This window comes from Lepeophtheirus salmonis, chromosome 4, assembly GCF_016086655.4.
Source record: "Lepeophtheirus salmonis chromosome 4, UVic_Lsal_1.4, whole genome shotgun sequence".
NCBI classification, from domain to species: Eukaryota; Metazoa; Arthropoda; class Copepoda; order Siphonostomatoida; family Caligidae; genus Lepeophtheirus; species Lepeophtheirus salmonis.
Genome location: NC_052134.2, coordinates 13,558,311 through 13,583,710, shown reverse-complemented (window position 1 = coordinate 13,583,710; position 25,400 = coordinate 13,558,311). Strand labels below are relative to the sequence as shown.

Genomic DNA, 25,400 nt, shown 5'->3' with positions numbered 1-25,400 from the left:
AATTCGTTGTCCAAAATATTTGGAAGGAGCATGGATCCCTCCTTGGAATTCGTACCGGGAGAGACAACCTTACAATTGCTTGAACTCTGGGACTCAGTGAGACGTTCGTTCACAGCGTACTGAATGAATTTGATATATAGTCCTGCAGACACCCCTGTTTATGGTTGTTTTTTTGGACTTAGTTTTATTCTGAAGTTTTAAATATATTCAGCTCTCATGAGTCTATATTAGAATACTTTAATTGTATAGATTGTCATATTTTGGCCCGAAACCCAACACTTCATAGCCTGGCATAGCCCAAATGCTGATATTTTCTAGTCCAATTCATCTCTAGTTTTGCCACTTGATTTATAGCTTTAAAAGCACTACCAAATATACAATGATCTCTGTCAGCAGATATTTCAAATCACAAATCTTTATCTATATACTCGCGGAGATTTCATTAATTTTCACATCTCGTCATTTGTACGTATAAAAACCCTTTCAACTTACAGATCCAAGATATTTCCTCTCGACTCAATGGACCTTGAGGCAGCGTATAGTCTGTATAATTATTAAATCCTTGAATTGAGGCTATTGCTGGAGCAGACCATCCACGCACGAGTCCTGCAGAAAAGAACCCCAAGGAACTGACAAAGGATATAAGAAGCTGAAAAAAAAAAAGTAAACAGTGAAATACCATTTGATGCACCTATTAATATTTGTAAAGCTTGTAATATCAAATAATGAAGCAAACAAAAATCGTTTTTTCGTGGAATCACAATAAATGTGAATTCATGAGTAAAAGATGTACTTTAAATAAATACGGAAGACTTTTTAAGAGGTTTTAATATGGGTGTTGAATTTTGCATTGTGTCCACTTGAGGCATTGAATCAAATTCAGTCGAGTCATTAAGATTGTGTTACTTCACTTAGATAAATATTTACAAGGTCTTTTGTTGTCAACTGTTTCTTTTTCTACTATTTTTTCCTATATAAGCGTTTTGAACGTTACTGACAAATTGAATTAGAATTAACTATTGTATTGCTGTGAATTGTTACTGAGCCGGGCCTTCAAAGAATTATATATTTTTTTTTTGGGAGGGAGTGGCGGTTGGTTTTGGAAAAAAATACAAAAATTAAACTTTTTTGAAAATTTTGTCAAAAACTAAATTTTTTTGAAAAATTTATATTCCAAAAATTAGATTTCATGTATTAAATATGTTTGAATTTGTTTTTAAATCTACAGCAATTCACTAAAAATTAAATTTTTAAGGAAAAAGTTTCAAAAATTCATTGTTATTTTCAAAAAAAAAAAAAAACTTTTTAAATTTTTTTCAAAAATCTGCAGTTTTTCACTAAGAAATTATTATTATTTTTTGCAAAAAATATCCAAATGCACAGTTATTCCTAAAAAATTCAATAATTAAAGTAAAGGAAAATCAAATAATAAATTTTCTTGAAAAAAAAAACAACAAAAAACTCAAGCAATTTTGAAAAAAATGATTTTTTTGTTAAAAAAGTTCAAAAACACACAGCTATTTACAAAAAAATAAATTTTTTCAAAAAAAAAAATTAAATATTAAATTTAGTGAAGAAAAATTTCGAAAATCGATAGTAATAATTTCAAATATTATATTTTTCGAAAAAAATCAAATATGAAATTTTCTAGTAAGAAGGCAAAGTTCCTTCATTGGGGGAGAATAAAGCCCCTCCAGGCCACCACCTACGGACGCCCCTGCTAACATCTAACTAAATTTTAACTTTTGTTCGTTTCTCTTTGGAGAAAAAGATGAAAGTTACAGTAAAAGTAACGACGTGTTAAGGATCGTCCAAATTTCGATCAATTATATATATGCAAAATGAAAAGAGAATTTGACGCTTGAAAATATTAGAGTTTATAAATATTTTTTTTAACATAAAGAATGCACTAAACAACCAAACAAATCGTTTCAAGGTCGTACAAATGTGGTCGCTGTACGCTGAATTAATTAATTGTTCTAATATATGTTGCATTTATGAAGTTAGATATTACTTATGTACTTTTTACGTACTATTTCTGCGAATTTCTTAAGCATTCTGAGGACTTTTGAGTAATATTTTTTAATGACTGTGGCATTGTGCAACTCTTTACAAAACTTTCGTGTATTATCTTTATTACTCTTATATCGTTTCTAAATACATATAAGACATACAATTGGATCCGTGCTTGTTATCGGTCCTTGAAAAACGTTTTAAATTTTAGTAGGCCCTCTACAATGCATCCATCCTTATTATTATTATTAAAAAAAAGTACTTCAGTCAACTATCTAGCCCACCACTGTCCAATATGTAGCCTACAGGGCTTAGCCAGCTAAAAGTTTAAGTGATGCCCACTACTCCTTCTCACTTCAAGTAGTATTTTTGCAAAATTGTCATAATATCATCATCAAACACGCCTAATACATACAAACATCCAAAATTAATTCCTAAATAAAGAAATTGTTGTAAAATTATTGCTCTGGTATCTTTTTTTTTTTTTCCCGGAAAAAATTTTGATTTTTAAAAAATCAAAAAAGCCAAGGCCATCCCCCTTCTTTTTTTCCCAAACAACATATAATCCTGAGGACATCCCTGAACAGAGTTGCCCGATTGGCCTTTTTTGAAGTACTTTGCCCTGCACACACCAATTTTCAGCTAGATTGGTCTAATTCTCTGGGTTTGGCATTCGTTTGAATAGAGTAAGTGGAGGATTTTTCAAAAATGGGCATAAAATGAATTCGTGTGTTGATTAAACATTACTTTATGAAAGACAAAACGCTTCAGGAGACTAAATAGAAGCTTGATAAACTTTATGGACTCTGCACCTTCAATAAAAGTGGTTTCAAAATTTTCAGAGTGGCTATATGGGTATAAGGGACGCTGAACGTTCTTGAACACCTGTTAAGGTTACTACTCCGGAAATCATTGGTAAAATCCATGATATGGTAATGTATGACAGAAGAGTAAAGGTATGTGAGATTGCTAGTGATGTGGGCATCTCAATAAAATGCTCTCAAATCGAATTCAATGTCCTTGTCTAATAACACTTTCAGGTGTAATTTTCGAAAATTCAATGAAGGAGAATCAACTTAACTAATTTTGTTTCCTTGAAGTAATTGGAATCTGTTAAATGCTATCAAGGGGTCAGAATGGTTGGGAGCCCCTGCTTTAGAAGTTTCTATCATTTTTATGCCCTTTATAATTAATAAAATAGAGTTGCAGGATATCAAATTCAAAATATTCAACTTCTAAACTGCAAGAATATAATTTAATATAGAATCAAAGATAAAGAAGACACATTATATTCTTTTTGAGATACAAAAAGGTAATTTTAAATTGTTAAATTAATAAACAACAACTTATTTTATTTAGTATTAGTATTTTACATTAATTATATTGTTCATTGTTCAAGGTCAAACTTTTATTAAATATATTAAGTCGTAGGAGACGACTTAATTGCCCTCCTAAATTGAGGGAATCACTGATGTGTAATATTTAATATAACCGAAAAATTAATTGTAATTCGAGAAAATGTTAACTATTATTTAATACATCGTGCTGAGGCTTAAACAAATCTATTGCAATGGGGTCAATAATTCAAAAGTTATCGACCTAGTTATTGTTCTAGGGTTAATTGGAAAACTGTTATCTTGTTCATGGATGAATAACATTCAGACCTCACATGAATCTAGAATAAATCATTTAGAAAAGATTACCACGGTCCAAATAATTAATTAGCGACTATCTAAATTTGTAATAGTTAATGGTATGGAATAAGTGAAAACCAAAGTAAAATTCTTTGATAAAGTAGACTGTATTTACTCAACACACAAAGTTCGTATGGAGAAAAAATATATAAGGCATTATAAAAAAGTAGAGATTGATCTTAAAAAAGAAATATGCCAGTTTTTAGAGTTCCAATTTTCTTTCTATGTATTATTTAAATATTTAAAAATGATACTATAAACATCCCTAAAGAAAAGGTTGAAATATTAGGTAATTTATAAAGCCGCAAAGTTTGAAATTAACGGAAAATATTCTATTAATTAATAAAAAGATAAAAGAAAAGTGGATGATTAAATTGAAAGAAGCAAATTCAGGTATATTTATGTACGTCTGAATTCAAAGATCTTAATGAATTAGAGAATGAAGATATTAGACATTAGAATTGTAGCAAGAAGTATGTATATAAATTCCAAACAGAAGAATTATATGAAAAAAACAAAAAACACACATTATGATGGAATAACGATCATCCTCTTGGATTTTTTAACAATATGCAAAATTAGGTGACTAACTTTTATTTATGCGTGCTTCACGTTAAGGTGGGAAACTTTTCAGACCACCCTCATAATAATATAATATTTGAACTAATGGGGTGTTTGTAAAGTAATATAAAAATCATTTATCAATAATTTAGACTGAAATAATAATGTACCATAATAAATTAAGGAATTAATAGAAAGTTATTTACAACTTGATATATTTAATTTTAATAAATTAATCATTATGAGAATGGCTATAGTCAAATATATGAAATATTCAGGGACAGCTTATATAAATATACCGTTTACCTTTTTTAGTATTAAATTTACCCAAGCTAAGGATCCCAATTACGTCTCCAGAAAGTGACAGAAAAAGTTACGTGATAAATCTACTGCAATTTTCATATTGATAACCTTGTTTTATAACATTGACCACTAACACTAACACAAAAAATGTATAAAGTATTTCTTGTCAGCTGACGATTTTTTTATTTCTGCATCTTCTATCAGTGTTCTGAACGTTGATTCGGTGAATTCGAATTCGTTCTTGTTAACCAGCGAACAATTTCCGACAGTAATAATAGGTTAAATATTCTACAGATTGAAATAATTAGCCCAGAATTGGTTAACTACCAACTGATTTTAGGCCTTATTTCTATTTCTTTCAGATGAAAGTTTGCAAGATACACTACACGTAACGACGTGTGAGCAACATACATTACCTCCGACGACGATTCATTTTTGTCTATGTTTGTTTTGTTTGTTAATCACCAGGATTACGTCAAAAGATATACATATCGATTTTGATCAAACTCGGTACGAAGATTATACAGGGTCGATCTTATCTATTGGTACCCATTTTATATGTTATATTTTCAAGAGTAAAGTTAGAAAAAAAAAGTTTTGTGAGGACATTTATTTAAAAAAAAAAATCTGAAAATAATGCTTAACACTTTTATCATTCAACACTAATAATTGCTGGGTACGAGGCCTGAATCTCTTGCAGACCTTGACTATGTGATCAGACTCGAGCTTGGTCCACTCCTTCTTGATGGAAGCTTTTAAAACTGGACTCTCTTGTGAGGAGTAGCATAAACCCTCTCCTCCAGACCCCTCAAAATAGAGTAGTCCAAGGGGTTCGCGTATGAAGAGGAGGGCGCACACATGTGAGGTTCTAAAAGTCCAGAAGGTTATTTCTCAAGAAGGTCTGTGTCTTAGCGGTACTACGACATGTACCTCCGTCGTGAGTGACTTAAAAAGTTGTCCCCAAACTTTTTTCTGGCCCAAGTTAACATTTTTTTATACATATGTTGGTTGTAAGCATCTACATGAAGCTGTTCCTTACTGCCCATAAAAACCGGAGGACAGAATTCGCCTGCGCTGGCCTCAATGTCCAAGACCATCGTTCCAGTTGGATTTTTGTTCTGAAGATATGTCTCACTGAAGCTGACCCAAGCTCTTCCCATTTGACCATGGGGGACCATCTTCAAAATTTCACTCCTTTGTTGCCCCATTTTACTCGTTCTGGGTTTTTTTAAATGAGTCAGATTTTACATTAAAGGTCTTGAGTCACCAAGCCTATATTTTACCGAGTATGAATATAATCAATGAAGTGTATAATTAGATAAAATTTACCCTATACATATACGATCACACAAAGAGGCTATTAAATTGTTAGAGGTCTATATTTTTCTGGTCAAGGTAACACAAAACGTAAAAAAAAAATGTATAATCGACCGTAATTTTGCAACAAGTTGAGATACATAACTCAATTCCATGTACCCCTTCTTGACAGAAATTGTGTTTCGTTAGAAAATCCCTTAGGAATAGCATTGTACGGAACTAAAAAACATTTGATGAGATTTACCGATATAAATCCCAAAGCCAACCCAATAATAAAGTATGAAGTCGATTAGATTTAAAAAATTATTGACACTCTAACAAAATAATTGAGCCGAGAAATATTCGAGTTGACACATCACTACTTTAAATAATCTATAATTACTCTATGCGTTTCATAGTATCTATAGGTATTATTAATTAAAGCCTACATACATCTATGTAACTAGTTAATACATGGAAAAGATCACATATTCCCTATACGATATATTACCTATCAATGCTTAAAGGCAAATTTTTAATTGCGCAAACTTTTGATAGCCAAATATTGAATTCTTGGTTTCAAAAGTAAATATATTAAATATAAATGTTTTAAATGAAGATGAAAGACTTCCAAAGTTTTTATTTTTATTCCATAAACGCTATTTAATTATATAGTAAGCACTTTTAAAATCCTTTCATCGCACACCAGACAATAATAATACATAAATCCAATCATATATTCCTTAGCTGTCTTTATTGAACCTATTGGGATGTTTTGTAGAAGAATATCAGCCGCACTTATCATCCAAGTTTGGATTCGTTGAAAGCGTGGTACCCCATGAACCCATCCTTTATCGTCATCGCCTGCAAATCTGTTTGCCAGCGTGTTGAGGCCCTTATTGCTTGTGAAGGAGTACACATTAAATAAAACAATATCCTCTGCACAATTGTTAGTGCTGAGTAGGTGCAAAGACGGTTGCAATCTCCATTCGCAGAGACTTACAACATCGAGAAGCCCATTACAGCCCCATAGAGGCAAGAATAACAATATATTCTACAATAATAATATGGCTTATTGCTGGCTTGTCTCCATTTGGCCATTTTACATCCCTGAGCTCAACCCCCTGTACTTTTGCAATCTGGTTGGGCTTGGAGAAAAAATGTATGCTGCACCTCTCATCCAAATTTGGATTTGCTCTGAGCTACCTCCATGCCCGTGTGGTATACTATGGACATGACCTTTATCATCAAAAACTGTCAATCGGTTCGCCAGCTTATGTAGGTTGTTATTGATTGTGAAGGAGGACATATTGAATACGAAATATTGCTAAAAATGGGGTTTGAACTGTCTGTCTTGATTTCATGAAAAACACGTTTATCGTAAATAAGTAATGCTACTTAAGTTTTGGCTCCCTACTTCGTATACTCGAATAATATACCAAAATGACAAAAAAGAAGCCATAGAGAACAGATTACAAAAAACCTATCTCTGAACAGAGCAATCTGAGACAGTTGTAGCAAGCAAAGAAGATTATAAATTTTTTTCTAGGTCAATAAAAGTTCGGACAAAGTTTTGCACTTTTTGATGAATAAATTTTCTGCGACGATGCCAATGGGAACAAGCAGAACAGCTGCTATGTCAATGTCAAAGCTTCAGTACGACATGTCTTCAGAATTTAAGAAAATCAGCCAGAACAATAGTTTTTGGCGTTGTGGAGTCAGCCATCCCATTTTTGTAGAAGGAAGGAGTTACTCCATGAAAATGCTTACATCGAACTTCTGGTTAATAAAGTACTACCTTGGACCAGAGAAAAGTTTGGGGAAGACTTTAGTTTCACTCAAGACTGAGTTCCGTGTCTTTCAACCACTGAGACACAGGCCTTCCTGCAAACCCGCTTTCTGGACTTTTGGGACATCAACGTGTGGCCACCCTCCTCTGCAGAACCAGTCTCTAGAGGCTTCCACAAGAATGAGTGGACCAAGCTCGACCAGATTTCACACCAAGCGTTCTAGAATGCTATAAAAAAAATTTGTGGTAAGAGCCTTTTGAGGGCGAAGAGGCCATTTTTGACACCAGCAATGAAAGAACCCCTTTTCCTTCCTTGCAAGACTCTTTTGAATGATTTTTTTTTTGTTATTTTGAACTGCTTTTGGACAATTTTGCCTCCTCTACATCCCTGATACCAATTCCCTCACTACACCTTGGGGATTCATATGGAGGAGAATGCCTTCAGTGTCCTTCACCCAAACACCGAGGTCCTCAAAACTACTGTCACCCAGCACTGATCCACCATGACAGTGGACTACTTCGTGCCAGCTCTTCCGCCATCGCCTGGAAGCCATAATTACCACAAAGGGCGGTTACATTAATGTTTAAGAGAGCTCAGACACACATCTATTCATAGTATTAATTTTGTTGAAAATCTATTGTTACTTAATAAATAATATCTTGTTGAAATTTAACATTCAAAGTATTCAGATTTTATTGGACAACTCAGTAACTGCCTATCTATTAATTATATGAATTTTCTTTTTGGCTACCATATACAATTACAAATGTATAGCAACGCTTTTAATAAAATATTACTAGGCAATATTTTAATACAGTATCGAATAAAACACTGTGTATGATATTGATATTATCAAATCTATATAAACACCCATGTTATTCATTTTATAAATTATGTAGAAATAATATGATAACGATAGCGATGAGCGAATTATTTGGCAAACTAGCAAATGATTTTGGCCATTTTTTTAAGTTTCTTTTTATAGTGAAGGTTGCGTGATATGATTAAAGGAACGACGTGATATATTAAATGTGATAAGTAAGGTTAGTGCATTTCCTCCAGTTTGATGGGTCGTTCTGTCCCTTGTGACATCATGTGAAAACGCTGCATTGGTAAATACATACATATTTCCACTGTTTCACAAAGTAGTTTAAAATGACTTTTGTTGGAAGTTTACGGACTAATAATAATTATTTCATAAGACACCTTCATGTTTTTTCAAATAGTCCTTGGAAAAAAATATTCCTGCCATATTACAAACTTATATACGCACATAACTACTCAAAAGAAAAAGTGCATTGTTAAAACTACAAAAAAAAATCCACAATTTAATTTGCAAAACTAATTTGATTTATAGAAAAAGTATTTTGTTTAACAATATGTAGTGTTGTTAAAACTCGGTCAATATATTTTTTTCTAAAGATTTGGCCTGGAGTGAATTTATCAGGTTCTTAGTTGTTTTGCCGTATTAATTATTGACGCGGATGATTTTGTGAAATATATTTTTGCCTCTGTTCATTTTACCTCTAGGATATTTCACAGTATGGCATATTTGCCGTATTCGTACGCTTTAACTTTAGTCGTTACTATTGGACAAGGAATTAAGATACCTAGTTTTAATTTCGACCCAGCATCCAGTCCGACTAGGGCTTTTAATAGATATTTTCCTGTTCAATACTGGATGCATATGTATAGAAAATCGGCATGCAAACATGCTAGAATTGGTTTTGGTACACTGTTTTAATTAGTCGTCAGTTTTTTGTATCATAGCTTATGCTTGTGTTTTGTTTAATGCTTGCAAACAAAAATAATGCACGGGTTAAAAATATGAAAAATGGAACAAAAATTAAGGCAACATTTTATTAAACTCCTTAAAACTATCACAGTCCTCACTACTACTTAGATGACTTCCATCATGGGAGGGATATTGAAAGTCATGTTTTTGAATGTTGCTACCAACAACAACTTTTTTTTCTAGAATAGTCTCTACTTTTATGTTACGGAAAAGGGGTCCGGTAGACTTTCCAGTGACACAGAATAAGCTTTCATTGAGTGGAAGGAAATACTAGAGATAATTTCCGAAAAAGTGAGTCAGACATGACGGTCTCAGACTGTAGATCAAAATTTAGTCGGCAGAAACCCCGGACCAGCTAATTTTTGCTCTTGGATTCGTAGAGTGTGTTTATGATTATTTTTACTTCATCAATAAACATATATGAGCTTTAAAATCCTCGATTTGAGAAGTTGAATAACTTCATGTCTCAAAAAATACATGGATATATATTGCAAATATATAATGAATGAATCATTTAACGGGAAATAATAATACTTTCTTACCACTAACCTTCCAAGGTTTAAACATATTGCTTCATCAAAATAGTGATAGAACAACTTTCTTTAAAAAAATAAATACAAATCTAATTTCTAGGTCTTATACAAAGAAAATCCTTTATTCTTTATATAAACAGCAGCTGATGGGGTCATTTATTTACTTTCAATAGAAAAAATTACGAATTGTTAGCCAATTACAAAAGATTTCATTTATCAATAATGATATTAAGAGACGTATTTAGGCACACATTCTGAAAATTCTAAAGAAGATTCATTTTTTTGCCATGCGGAATAGGTGCAGTTAGCACAAGTGTATTATCCACAGGGATTTGGCATATTGATGATTCGAATAAAAGATAATATAATATAAATATATTAATTGATTAAATGACAAAGTGCTCAGTTAAGTAACTTCTTTTTTTTGTGCGAAAAAACTAAAAGATCTTTAATTTTGCCCGAATATATTTTTAGAAAATTGACGAGGATTTTAATTTCAAAAAAATCTCAAAATAATGAATATACATTTATCTACTGTATTGGCGTTCAAATATGGAAGCACTCATGACGTGATCAATAATTCATCCATAAAATCAGTCAAATCGTACGTTATTGTATCGCGCAAAATTTCTTCATTAAAAAAATAACAACAAAAAAAGAGCACAAATTTGGTTGGTCGTAGTTAGCCCATTCTTTCTAATATAGGATTATCGTTTAATTAGCAATAACTCCGGCACTATACAGAGCTATAAGACGTCGACAAACAGACAAAATTTGCTGATGTAGTATAGAATATAACTCCACAACCGATCCTTAGCGTTACTCTCCGTTTTTAATGAACACACTCACACATAGTTACTCAATACTTACACGTTCTCTCCTCAAGAATATAAAAATAATAACATCATCATGAGATTTAAAAAACAATATATGATTTGATTAGCCATAGAGTACTTAAGCTCATTTAAAGTCATTTTTTATATATAAAGTGCTTCCTTTATCTTTTCTTTTTTAGTATGAGTTGAGCTAAACGCTTACAAGATTTCATTTATTTTATACAGTGCTCCCTATATATTATATTCACCATGGTTAATAGAAATATAAAGTAAGACTATAATGTTATCGGGCTTGCAAGAATATTCAATTTGATGTATCGTACCGACTGCAAGGAATGACAGGCAGATTTTGACAAAACATAACACCAATCATATTCTATGACCTTTAGGTATATGATATACATCAGGGAACATAGTATACAATATACTTTGTATGCAAGCTCGATGCTACAGCTATCACATAAGCAAGACTTCATTACCACATTGTCATTTCTTAGATTAAAAATACCTTTTTTCACACATCCAAACATATAGATATATTTTGCTTTATAAATATAGGTTATAATTGATAGGCATTGTTCACTGGTTAACACACAGGAGGTCAGTTGATCTATTCAACGAATCAACAACGTGTAGAACAATGATAAAAGGAAATATCGACAGCTATTAATAAACCACTGTGTAAAATTTTATGTTCAGGAGAGGTATCGCTACGACCTATCCAGACATATCTTCTTTAAAGTGCAACAATGGTGTGAGCTGCCATCAATTATAACGGTCTGATACGGGTCTAGGATTTTCAGACAAAAAAAACCAAAAAAACACATCAAAAAAGCACTATATTTTTATTGCTTCCATTTTAATCAACATTGAAAACATTCCTCAACACTTTTTCAGCTTAAATATGTATATTTTTGTAGACAGACAGAGGACACAAAATAAAAGTTAACTGGATAAAATAATATAACTACTAGTGCATGTATGTCTATAAATGTAACGGTCCTTCAGGACATGAGCTCATAACTGATTTATTAACCGTTATTTATGGAGGAAATTAATAAAGCGGATTGCTCTGTTCATCATAATTCTTTTACTTTTAATCTTCATAATGTGATTAAAGGGGAGCCCGCAGAATTAAATTTTTGAAAGAGAGATGCAAAATCCAAAATTAAATTTCAAATTTTTTATATTCATAATGGAATTACAGGGGAGTCCGTAGGATTATATTTTGGTTGAAAAATTAAATTTTTGGAATAAAAATTTCAAATTTTTTTTTAAAATATTAAAAATTTCAAAAATGACTAGCTAAACTAAATAAAAATGAAACTTTTTGGAAAAAAATCTGAAAAATTGAATTTCAAATATAGATTTTTTGAAAAAATATTTCAAAAATTAAATTTTGATTATAAATTCTATGGAAAAAGTTTCAAATATTAAGTTTTTTGGAAAAAACTTTGAAAATCTATAGCTATTCTCCAAAAATATCAAAACTATAGTTAAACAAAAAAATACTTTTTTTTGGAAAAATTTCAAAAACTCGCAGCTGTAAAAAAAAATTCAAAGATTATATTGTTAATAAAAACATTTTTGGAAAAATATTTCAAAATTTATATGTTAAATTAAATTTTTTCGGAAAATAATATCAAAAAATCATTTATTTTCTCAAAAATTTAATTTTTTTTTGAGGAAAGAAATATATTTAATGTGATTAGCTATGGATTTTTAACATTTTTTTCCAAAAAATTTAATAGTTGAAATTTTAAGTTTAAATTTTTTTTCCTTAAATTTAAATTGTCTGTGAATAGTTATGTTTTTTAAAAAAAAATTTCAATAAAAATTAATTTGTTATGAAGAGCTATAGATTTTTTAAATTAAAAAAAAAAGAATTTATAATTTCTAGATTTTTTTTCCAACAACCAAGCCCTTTCAAATATAGTCCTGCGGACACCCTTGATTTATATCATTTTTTTAAAATAAAAGACGAAATTTAATGCTACAGCGATTAAAAACTTTTGCAGTTATAGGCCTGAATAAAGGTGTTTGAATATAACTAGGTTAAAGTTTTTACAAAAAATTGTCGAAATCGATTTTCAAACTTTACTAAGGCTCCATTTTATAAATTTTGTAATAATTTTTTCATGGCATTTTATTCACAAATGTCATTCTATTTAAATAAAAGATGAGTGGAAGTTTGGACTTTTAAAAGTATTTTATTAAATTGGATTTAAAAAATCCAATCCCTCTTCCCCTAAAAACAAATACAATCCTGGGGACGCTCCTGGATGGTGATGGCAGAGGTGTTTGAACACTTGACGTGGAATACCCCTTAAATTAAAAAAAAGTACTTAATCAGCAACAAAATTCGTTGGCAACTTTAGTTGCTAAATTGCTGTGAAGTAAGATGGTACTTTATTGTAAAAAGAGTTATATATAGATTGAGAGTGGTGTTTTGTACTTTTGCCTTTAACCATTTCTAAATGAGGTTTATACTTCATTATTTGTTGAAATTGATGTTCCCTTTGATTTGATTATGATTAAAGTATGTAATGGTCATTACTATAAGAATATTAAATAGTTATTTTCTGTTGGAATAGTGATAGAATATGAATACTTATTAGTATTGAGACTCGGTCCAGCAACGAATTCGTTTTTGGTTCGGTCTTAAGTGATTTTTTTTAGACCGATTTGGACCGATTTTTCGGTCCAAACTGATTTTTTTGATCTCACATTGTAGACTGATTATTTTTTGTTGTTAATTTATGGACCGATTTTTTTCGGTCTCATATATTATGAGAGCCCATTTTTTTCAAAAAAAATCTGTATACATCTAAAAGACGGCGGGATCAAAATTAATCCAAGCTAACTCTTTTTAAACTTCGTATAACGTCATTGTACTTGAAAAAAATATATTATGTCATGTTATAAACAATTTATCTGTAAAATAGGTCTAGACCGATTTTTTGGGACCGAACTATACCTAATATCTACTATAAGCCGATCTATACCGAATTTTTATATCAGACCAGTCCAGACCGAATTAGTTCGGTCCAACAAAAAAATATAACGGTCTCAAACCCTTCCAGGATTTCCAGACCAAATCCCGACAAATTACTATTGTCCTGTTTAATGATAATTTATTGATTACAGAGAATTGATAAGCAGTTCTTTTATTCGAATTGTTTTAATTATATTAACTTTATTACCTATTTTGTCACTGGTTCGAACTCATTACAAAGTGAAATTCCAATTTAGAATGAATGCACTGAATTTTTGGGGCATAATTCCCTCATATTTCCAACAGAAAACAACCATTTAATGGTTTTTATAAATATTATAATTGCATATTTTGTTTATACAACTCACAACGAACATCCATTGCAACCAAATATTTAGAATAGCGACGTCTGATTCTCAATTATTTATATATTAAGGCAAAATATCATTGAAACAAAATATTTTAAGACGAAAGAACCTAGGGCTATAGAGAGTGTCGACATATTAGGCATATTCTGCAAAAGTATACCCTGTTCATTTGGTGAAAAAAAAGGCCTAACATTAAATTAAAAATATACTCATATATTTAATTACTACATGCTAAAAAATCAAGCATAATTATTGCAAAAACTGTAGTTTTACATTAAGTATATATTTGTATATTCAGAAATTTGCTCTTCCTATGCATATGCACATTTTATTCACTAGTCTTTAAGTGGAATCGAATACATCTCTATAAACTTATTGTATATGTTTATGATAAATTACAAATTCACATAAATTGAAAATGGGAATGCGTCATTGTTTTTGGTCAGAATATTGACCTCGTGATCATATGTGTACAAACTTATTTTGTTGGCTTATACAATAAAATAATTGTGGACAAAGTAGATTGATATCGTATAAAGCATTCAAAATACAGCCATTTGAAAGTAGGATAGGTGGCGTCGAGGCCAAAACTTTATTGACCAATAAATCCTGATCCGGAGAACAAAAATGATAGAACTTCAACATCTGAAATGATGTAGTTACTATATTTGTCATTTCGAACTTTCTGGTTACCATAAAAGACCGAAAAGGACCTATTATAGAAGTGACACATTTTTTTAATGTCCGATTAGTCCGTCTTTCAGTCCTACGGTCCTAGCTATCTTTTTATTTGCCTTACTTCTAGCCAAGATTGATGAACATAATAAATTATACCTTGAACAAATAATACTTGAATATAATTATACTTTCGAGTATTACACACAGGGACTACTATAAACTTAAAGTATCTTGTCTCATTGAAAGAGTTTATGAAAAAACTTCAATAGTTGAAATGAGAAAGGTAAAAACAACATCATTTCAGCTGTTGAGGTTATTGTAAAAAAGTGATGAGGACTGATCCTAGAACTGAAAAAGTTACTAGTAAATGACCAAACTTGCGTCGGCAAGGGTGAGCTGGAGGGCTGTAGCCCCCCAAGTTAAAAAAATGTCTGCCTTTTTGCTAGAAAATTTTAATTTTATGAACTTTTTTACACAAAATTAATAATTGAAATTTAATTTAATTTATAATTTTTTTCACGAAAAATTTAATTGTCTGAAAATAGCCATAAATTTTTAAAAAATTTCTTCCAAAAATATAACATTTAATTTTTTTTCCAAAATAATTCTGCTTTTTGTCAATTAAATTTTTAAATTTTCTTTCAAATAAATAAAACTTTTCATTTTTCGTTGAAAAAATTAAATTTTTCAAATTTTTTTTTATAAAAGTTTTATTTTGCAAACTTTTTGTTTCGAAAATTGTAATTTTTCAATTTTTTTTTCAGTAATAGTTACTTTACATTAGTTTTTGTCTACAATCTATCTCTAGAAGAAATGGAGCAAAAATGGTTTTTACTTTTTTTCCCTTTACTAGTATCGGAATGATAGAACTGGAGTGTTTCTAGTTTTTTTAATACCAATTCAACATTAGTTATGATACCAGGTAGTCCATTGAAATCTGAACATTTACTCATTCAATAATTAATGAAGGTTGAGTGTTAAAATTAATTTATATTTTGATATATTAAAGCAAAAACAATTAAATACAAAATATAACAAATTTGAGTTCTCTACCTTACGTAAAAGTTGAGAAAATGACAATTGAACCTGAATGAGGAATTCCCATGCACTCTCTCCTTGACGCTAGGCGTATCCAGGACCATCGTTTAAGGTGTCAGCAAGTCCACAACGTTAGAGAGGAAGAAGGGCTCTGTCAAAAAGGCCCAACCAAATCCCAAAGAATTAAAGAAAACAGCCCAGACCAATCCCTCAAGTACATGCAGGCCCATGAAAGGTATATTAGGGTTTCACAAAAGACTGTCCAGAGAGCAATAAAAAAAGTGGCTGGAACGAGGCTAGAGAGGCCACTTTTGACACTACCATGGACAAAAAAACCATTTCCTCGGTTGAAAGACGCTTTTGAAAGAGTCTTTTGACTTCTTTTGAACTATTTTTGTCACTTTTGCCCCCCCCTAGCCTTTACGCCAAGCCCCTCGACTACACCTTTTTGGTGCATGTCGAGGGGAAGGCATATAGTGTCCGTCATCCAAACACTGAGAACTTCAAAGCCACTTTCAGCCAGCAATGGGACGTCATGACAGAGGACTACATCTGCCGTGGGTGTTAGGCTCCTACTACAGGTTGGAAGCCATCATTGGCCTCTAAGGGGGGCTATATTTATAGTTAGGAGAGCCCAGACACACAACTGTTGATCGTATTATTATTTTTTTTTTTTTTTGGGGGGGGGGGTTATTTTCAATGTAAGCTTGTCCCAAGGGTCAAAATCGAAAGGGGTCATTGGCCTCGGATAGGAGTCGCAGGTCTGAGAGCTTGAGATATTCCTTTGTTAAACACAATCATTTTATTGAGGTCGAGAGCCAGAGTGACTTGAAGCCATCACAGGCTAGTGCAAGGAGATCATCAAAATGCTACTTTAAATTTATTAATTACTGTACTATTGGGCTTACTATTAATACTATAGTTAATTATGTCGTGTTGAACTTTAAAATTCAAAGTTTTGGGATTTTAATGGACCACTCGGTAGATTAATTAATGTCTTGCGATAATGCCTAAAGCACTAATATTTGAATGATATTTAATTGTAGAGTACTTACACTTTTCCCGGTAATTGACACTCTTGGGGGCTCCTCCGATGAGACCTCCACCTTTTTTTGCCCATTGAGTAAATCCGTGCCTGCCTCTTCTCTCTCCATCTGTAATAATTAAAATAAATCTAATAAATAAATTATAATAACTACGGAGGGCACTTTAAATTCACAACTGATTCTGTAGCCTTTACATCTTTTAAATATGTAAGAAGGGTTTTGTGGGCATGTTTTTATAGTATACCTACCATAAATGTAATCTTCAAAGAAAAAAAAAAGTAATTTCAACTATGGGTATACTCCTTTTAATGTATGCAATGTCTGTGGAATTTGTAGTGCTGTAGCAACTCGACAAATTATTGACTCGACCTGTGTCCTTAATTTTTTGATTTCCCTCTAATTGTGAGTCAATTCAACATTTTTTTGAGCTGGTTTAATTACACTACGCAACATCATTGACTTCAGAATAAGAAGTTGTGAATATTCTAGAGGCAGGAAAAGTGATGGTTAAATCACAAAAAAATTGCTTACTTTAGTTCGGTTTGTCTGAAAATTGCCCGTTTTTCTAAGCTGGTATGAAATAATTAGAGAAAATTGTGATTTGAGTTGAATTAGACAACAGTTTATGATGATATTTTTCGAGGGAAAATGTACCTCCAAAAAAATGAAAAGTCCGTGCTAAGTCCTATCTGGAAAAGTGTAAAACTATTACAGGTGTTTATTATTCATCGTTAATGGACCATTTTAAAACCAAGTTGCAAGAAAAAAGCACACAATTGTCCCACAAAAAATTCCTTTTCCATTACGTCCATGTACCAGCTCACACTTTACCAGTTGTGGTCGCAAAAAATTATTGGAAATAGGGTTCCAACACGAAATGACCACAGCACTAACAATCTCACGCACATTCACTCTTCTGTCATCTATCACCATATCATAGATCTTTTCAATGATTTCTAGAGTAGTAACCTCAACAGGGCGTCCAGAACGTTCAGCTTCACTTGTGCCCATATGACCACTCAGAAAATTTTGAAATCACTTATTAACTGTTGTAATCGAAGGTGCAGTGTCCCGATAATATTGATCAAGCTTCTTTTTTTTTTGTCTCGTGAGGGTTTTTCCCTTTCTTAAAGTAATTTTTAATCAACACACAGATTTTTCTTTCGTCCATTTTATGTAAATCACTCCACTTCCTCGATTAAAACGAGTACCAAACAGAAAGATATCGACCGATATGGATAAAAGTAGGTGTGTGTTCTTCCAAGAGATGCTACAAACTAAAAATAACACCAATACGCGCTGAACTCTACCCGACCGAGGGTGAACAAAACAGTACTGTAGTGTTTTCTGTCCTAAATAAGGGCTAACAGAACACTAGCTAAGATTAAATGATTGGATATGTGAGTGAGCCAGATCCTTATAACAGCCAATGAGGGAAATGAATAATTTTCCATAACGTTGACTGTTGTGTAATCCCCTGGAATCCTTCAACAAAGAATAAATATTTTGGCGCCAAATTGGAAAATGCTTATGTTCCATTTAGGGAAAAGGTTGGATGTATATTCAGTGGCGATGATGCTTCCATCGAAGAAGACTCCTGAAGATATCAACAACTTGAAATTAACTTAAACTACTAACATGAACGTCTTTTAGTATGATAAAAACTACGAATACTGATCCAAGGCAAAAATTACTGGAAGAAAACCTTGAAATACTTTAATCTTAATTTTTCAATATTCTATAGCAAAATTTATGAATAAACTATGATAAATATACAGAAACACTAATTGCTTTAAATTATAATTGAAAAACTGTATTTAAATACGCATTGCTCAGCTTGTATACTACAGGGTGCTCATTTAAAAAAAAAAATGTTTTTTTTTAGCTCATTTTGACCAAAGAAATTGCTCAAAACGCTGTAGTCTACATTTCAAATACATTTGACATCAAACTTATAAAAATTTCAAATTTTCCCGCCTCTAAAATATAAACTACTTTTTACAATTAGTCAAATAATCGACTTAATTATATAGAATTTTGAAATATTTTCACGCAACTTTGCATTACACATATATATTTGGAATTCCAAAATAAATTTAAACTGAAAATATAAACCAATATTAAATCTTTTTGTTAAAATAAATTTTTTGAAGTTACAATACAAAATTATTCTTTAGTAGTTTATATATATATATATGTATTATTAAGAATTGAAAAGAAAGTGCGTTATAAACTTCAAATAACATACCAACATATCTGAATAAAAAATTTGTAAATATTGTAAAATTATATAATAAAATGTCCTGGAAATTGAAAATAGTATATTGTGGTGATATTGCTTATAAATGTTTAACTCAAATTGATATGCAAACGAATTTCCAGACAAATATCTACAAAAAAAAAAATAACGCAAAACTAATAATACGTATTAGTCCATTTTTTACACTTGACCGAAAAAAAACCACCGAAATTGCAATTTTCAAAAGAGGCACCCATGAAAATTTTTAACACCTTCTGGGTCCAAGGGAGTGGGCAACCAAATTGGACACACACACCAACTTTATTTTATTTTTATAACAGATTCCATTTAAAAATATCTTTTGAAATCGAAATTATACTCGAGAACTTTAAAGGCCAAAAGAACTGTGATTAAAATTTTTAATGGTCATTTTTGTGTTTTATGGCTTAAATAGCAACAGTAAATGTGAGTTTTTGCATGCAGACCTTCTAAAAGCTGAATTTTTTTTCATAGTGTTACTACTAAAAAGGCAACTAAAGCAAATAATATTAATATTGACTCATTTAAAGTTCCAGTTACAAAGTTGTTTACTTGCAAAATTAATTAATGTTTTATCGGGTAGAACTAGACATATATGAGCTCTTTAGCTTACGTACAAGTTGACACCTGAACGTGATTAACAGATTTATCAGTTCGGCACTCCAAGCATTTGGGTGTCTTTAGGATCATTCAGTATAGACAAACTTGGTATACACATAGATCACAGGATCTATGCCATTAGCAAGCCTTTTTAGTTCTTTTTAAACTCTTATTTGAGACTTTTGGCCCCCCCAACAACCTCGATAACAATTCTCTCTACTACAACTTTTGGGTACATGTCGAAAGGAAGGCCAGTAGTGTTTGTTATTCAAACACCAAGGCCCTCAAAGCCACTGCCAGCCAGCTCTGTGACACCATGGCAGATCAATATCTCCGTAGTTGTGTCTGGTCTTCTGATGCCTGGATGGCATCATTGCCACCAAGGGTGGTTATATTAATGAAGAAGAGAGCTCAGAAACACATTTATTTATAACATTGATTTGGTTGATTAATAAAATATATTTTGGTGGGAGTTTAAAATTCAAAGTATTCAGATTTTAATATACCACTCTGTATTTTTTTATAAGTACTAATTGATTAAATATTCAGATCAGCCCTAACTTATTTAGTTAAAATTGTGAACACTTAACAGTTATTGGGTTTCTATTAACTGTTAAAACTGATGACATGGTTAATGTGGTAGATTATAATTAATATGCATTGAAAATAACATAAGAAGGACTGCACGGAGTGAATCGGTAGTATCATTGCCCATGCGAGTCCAAATAAGTTATTTGAGTCCATAGTTCTTGACCTTTCCAAAGGATTTTTTTTTATCAAATCAATGACAAAAACGAAAACCACTTGGAAGAAACTGGTTTTTAATTTCAACAGTAATTGTAGTCAAAATATGTGCATATTAGAGATGGATCGGACTTATATATATATTGGTATCATTGATAATTTGTGAAGGAAGTATGACAAAGTTTTTTATTTCAGACTTCCATACTCGACGCACAATAATTTACAGCTGAACTGACCAAGCACAATACGGTCAAAAAGTGTTTGTAGCATACACCTACACCTTTAAAACGCTTTATCAAATGATCCAATGCGAAAAATAAATTATTTTTGTCCTAACCTTATATATATATCGGCCATCTTATTATTTATGTGAAGACATTTTGGGCATCATAAACAAATTATAGCTTTTAATGAAATATTAATACACTGTATTATTATTGAATAAAATACTATTGAGGATTTTAATATTATTAAATATATATGTATATGTAATTCATTTTAAAATGGTGCTGAAATAATATGACAATTATAGTCCAGGATTAAAAATTTTAAAGAGACGAGATAGCTAAAGTTTAAAGTAGGAGCTCTGTGGCTAGAATATATAAGACTCAAGTATTATTATATGTTATAGCTATCATATATTCGTTTCTGAAATACAAGGAAGGAGTGAAGAAAATACAAAAACATGAAAGGGGCAGAAGAAAAGGCTGATTAAGAATGCAGTCCCCCCCAACTTATCGACTCAACTAGATCTTCAACAATTTGACACGACTATAAGGTCACAGCACTACATGAGAGTGGTTAAATCAAAGTACTTTATGTTACTTAAATTATGTACCTATATTGTGTCCAAACAAATTGTGCATCAAACTTAGGAAAGATTTCATTGACTTGCCAAAAAAATAAAAAACAAACAAATCTTAGGAAATACATTTCTTGGATGTCCTGTTCAAGTGTGCCTACAGGTCATATTTCCTCTTTCTATATCGAAATGGGAGAGAGCATCGCGTGCAGGGAAACTTATACATGATACCCAATTTCTTCATGAGCAACTGAGATGGAAGTCAAAATAAATCACGCATCAGCGATTTTGCACGTGGGAGTGAGATATGAAAAGATCTCCTGTATCTTTCTTTGCTCCAAGAGTTTCATTACCAAGATTAAAAAGATGAAGGACGACAACAAAATCCTTGAGAGGAAGCCTGGAAGTGGAAAATTCAAAAGTGGGGTGAACACAACCTGGTGAATTTAAGACCATATTCATTGTGGCCTCTGTTCTCATCAGACTGCAAACCTTTGGACGATAGGCTGTGGGGCTCCTGTGCCACTTCCCATGAGAATATAGCTACCCTAAAGGCTTACGTAAAGAAAGAGTGGGCTGGCACGTCGGAAGAATATGTGAAGAAGACCGTCAAGGCCGTGACATGGTAGAGATTTAATTTTTTAAATAAAGTGAAAATAAATATATTTTGTCTTACAACTTGTGCTTTTAGATAATCTTGATGAAGTTGAGCTGCTTTGAAACTTATTGTCTTATGATGTAATGTGATGTTCCATTTCTTCCGTATGATGATGTAATTATGTTAGCCGACACCTTCTGAGGTCTCACTCACTCAACAAATGTTTCTAAGAAATTACGAGTGTGTATGTATATATAATTTAAAATGAACAATACATTATTTTTATTATTTTCTTTTTCTTGCTAAAAGCATGCCTTTTTTTTTTTTTTTTTTTTTTGACATAGAACTAAAAAGCATTAAATGCATAAGAGCTTGCATGTTTCTTATGAGAGGGAGGAAAAAAGATTTATGCAATGATCTAATTACACAGGCTAACTTAGAATTTTCATCAGAAATAATTTTGTGTGTTTTTTGGGGTCTTTATATTTCTTCTAGAAATGATAATAAAAAATGAACATACGAGTCTTAAAATTTGTATCCTTGTGCACAGGTCAGTCATCCTGACTCGACATTGTAAAAATCATACAAACCAGCTCTGTTACGTATGCAGCCAGTTCACAAGTAAAACCCAGAAACCAAGTGTTACATCCGATATAAAGAAAAAAAATATGCTATACTTTAGTTGCCATTTAGGGGGTCACGATAAACAATGGGTGCTAAATCATATATGCTCGTGTTTTTCTCATGGATCATAGGATTTACTCAACAAAAAGGAATCTTGAATCCGATTTGCTTTACCCATGATATGGAGTCAGCTAAAAAATCATTATGATGACTGTTATTTTTGTAGTGTAAACTTAGTGGAGTTTTTTGTTGAGGACCACAGATGTGGTCCTGAAGGTTCCTTCGACCTGAGCTCTTGATTCAGCCAAAAAGCAATCATGTTTCCTGTCCAGATCAGCGTCCACTTGTCGACTTGTGCACTTAGGTGATGGCACACCCTCTGCCAATTTGTATATTGCACCGACATTTTGATCGCACAAAAACAAAACAAATCTAAAATTATAGTTGTTTAACAATTCTTTCGAATGGTGCCAAGTAGAAATTGTCAGACTTTTAAAACTGAGGCTAGACGGCCTCGAGGAGGATTCTAATTTTTGAGTCCCCACCTTTTGAGTGTTCTCTAGTGTTTTCTTGATTTGTTGTCTCTCTTCTTCCCTTTATTCACGTTTAACCCTCTTGGTGAGGTTGAGTGAAGATTTTATGGACCATTAGTTCCGTACGTATATAGAGAGGAGGTTTTTTTTCTAACATTAATATCATTATTATATCCAAATATTGAGGAGGAAAGTAGTGATATACATTTATTATGAATGAGAACCCTAAAAACCGACCTCCTGACAATAACCTCACTATAATTGAAACTAAAATGTCGTATGCAAGGGCTTTATCAAGAAGCAAGAAGAATATTAACGATGCCGTAAAAAGAATTAATCTAAGCTCTACGTTTTGGTGAGAAACATTTATAATCTCTTTAACTGAAGAAAATAACAATCGTGTATTTAACAATGTAAATATGAAATCTCTTGAAGTGTACAATGCTGTGCTTCATTTTGGTTTAACGGAGGATGAAATAGCCAGTGCTCAAGCACGCTATGGCTTTTTGCTAGCCATATTTCAATACAAAAACTGCAACAAACGTGCGTCCCCATTTGCAGGCGCTTAAAAAAAGCTTTTTCACAAAAATTGAAAGTCCCCATGGTCAAATGAAATCTGTATACAGGTGGATAAAAGAAAAAACAAACTTTGAGCTTAATATCAGGACAAAATTTATAATTACTGAAGTAATCACCTTTAAGATGTTAGATGAAAAAAAATCGTTTCGGAATGGATAGGGAGATTTTCTGAAGTTATTAATTCATACCCAGAACCTAACCCAGATGATATTGAGGCTGAAAAAAACTTCCAAAAACTACAAGCTTGTTTGGAGATCATCAAACTATACCTTTGGGGTTATTGGAGACCTGTTGAATATACCTCAAATTATTATGTTGATGGCAACTTGGTTAACTTAAGCGTTAATTGAGTCCGCTAGTAGTGTCAAAAATACTTTCATTTCGGTGATTCCAGAATTAGCTGCTCTAGCAAAAGGCTTTTGATTTTTGGAATATATATCTGTTTTCATCCTAAAGTCTACACTTTCTAACAGAAATAGAGTTTTTTGGAACTATAATTGAAAAAAATAAATCAACTACCAATAAGGATATTAGTACAACAACAAATAAAAATGTTAAGATCACGAAAATGTGACTCAAGATGAGTATGAAGGGGAATTATTATGTCAAAGTAGTATCAAGGAGAAGGCACAACTTATTTTAATTAATACAGGATAATTAAAAATTTGTTTTCTACACATGTAGAGAAATTCAGTACAAGTTTACCTGAGGAATTAGAAATTGATAAAGAATTGGAGGTGGCAATATTGAAAAACCAACCAAAAGACTAAATCAAAAGGGATATTTCATCAAGAAAACCTACTGGTGATATCTTTGGAGAAAATGCTATTCTGTATAGATCAAGATATGCCTCCAATACAAAAAAGACTTGCTTCAGAATCTCAAATGGTGAAAGAAAGTAATGAAAGTAACCCTTAAAGTTATTTAAAATATCAGATATCCTTTTAATCTTTAAATTGCAAGATCCTTTGACTTGATAAGATTATTACATTTTTTAGAAACTCCTGACATTGTTATAGGTGCTGTTTAAAGAACCACTTTTGCTTGCCAGAATCCTACTTTTCCTTGTTCTAATGGAAATCTAATCAAGGTCCCATGTATTATACCAAGTTTTTTTTGTTGATGTAATTGGGGTATACAGGCCAAATTGTAACGGTCCAATTTTTTTTTAACGAAAACTTTCCACTGTTATATCACGTGTACCTACCATAATAAGTGAAGATTTTAAAATAAAACTTAAATATGGTCGAGATTCTATTCAGGGTACGAGGAATCATCCTCTTCGAACTAAGGCGTCTTTTTCTTCTATTTTAAATACCCATGGTTTTTATGACTCTGCAGACTTAGTAAATATTATAGTCAAACTTTTTTTTTTCTGTGGATATATTTTCCGACTTGTGTCCTCGAAAATATATTTTTTTCTCTTTAAAGGTGACCAAACGACACAATAAAGTCGTACAAAAGGGATGGACACTAAAATATCTGACCATCGTGGTTTATTTATTGAAATGCGCCCCATTTAAAAGAAAACAAGAATTAAATGGCTTTGGGAGCTAAATCCTTTTTTGGTGGAGGAGATTGATATGAATGATGGTAATAATGATAAAAATTAAAAAAGCAAAATCAAATGTTAAGAATGGTTTTCACATAATTGCAAAAAAATTTTATAGAAATAAAAGGTGTTTGTCGACAAACA

General features: G+C 31.7%; 1 protein-coding gene across 4 annotated transcripts in view; it reads right to left on the bottom strand.

Annotated features, from left to right (window-relative positions):
• LOC121115604 (facilitated trehalose transporter Tret1) overlaps positions 1-25,400 on the bottom strand; it is a 58,442-nt gene that overhangs the window by 17,209 nt on the left and 15,833 nt on the right. For 2 of the 4 annotated variants that reach the window (XM_071887641.1, XM_071887642.1), the window contains exons 2-3: positions 16,956-17,054; positions 493-649 (exon numbers count right to left, since the gene is read on the bottom strand). In XM_071887641.1, the coding sequence (XP_071743742.1) occupies positions 493-649; positions 16,956-17,054 (256 nt within the window). Of the gene's footprint in view, positions 1-492; positions 650-16,955; positions 17,055-22,046; positions 22,195-25,400 lie in introns of those variants that run through there. The other 2 variants (XM_040709680.2, XM_071887643.1) reach the window with 2 other exon arrangements.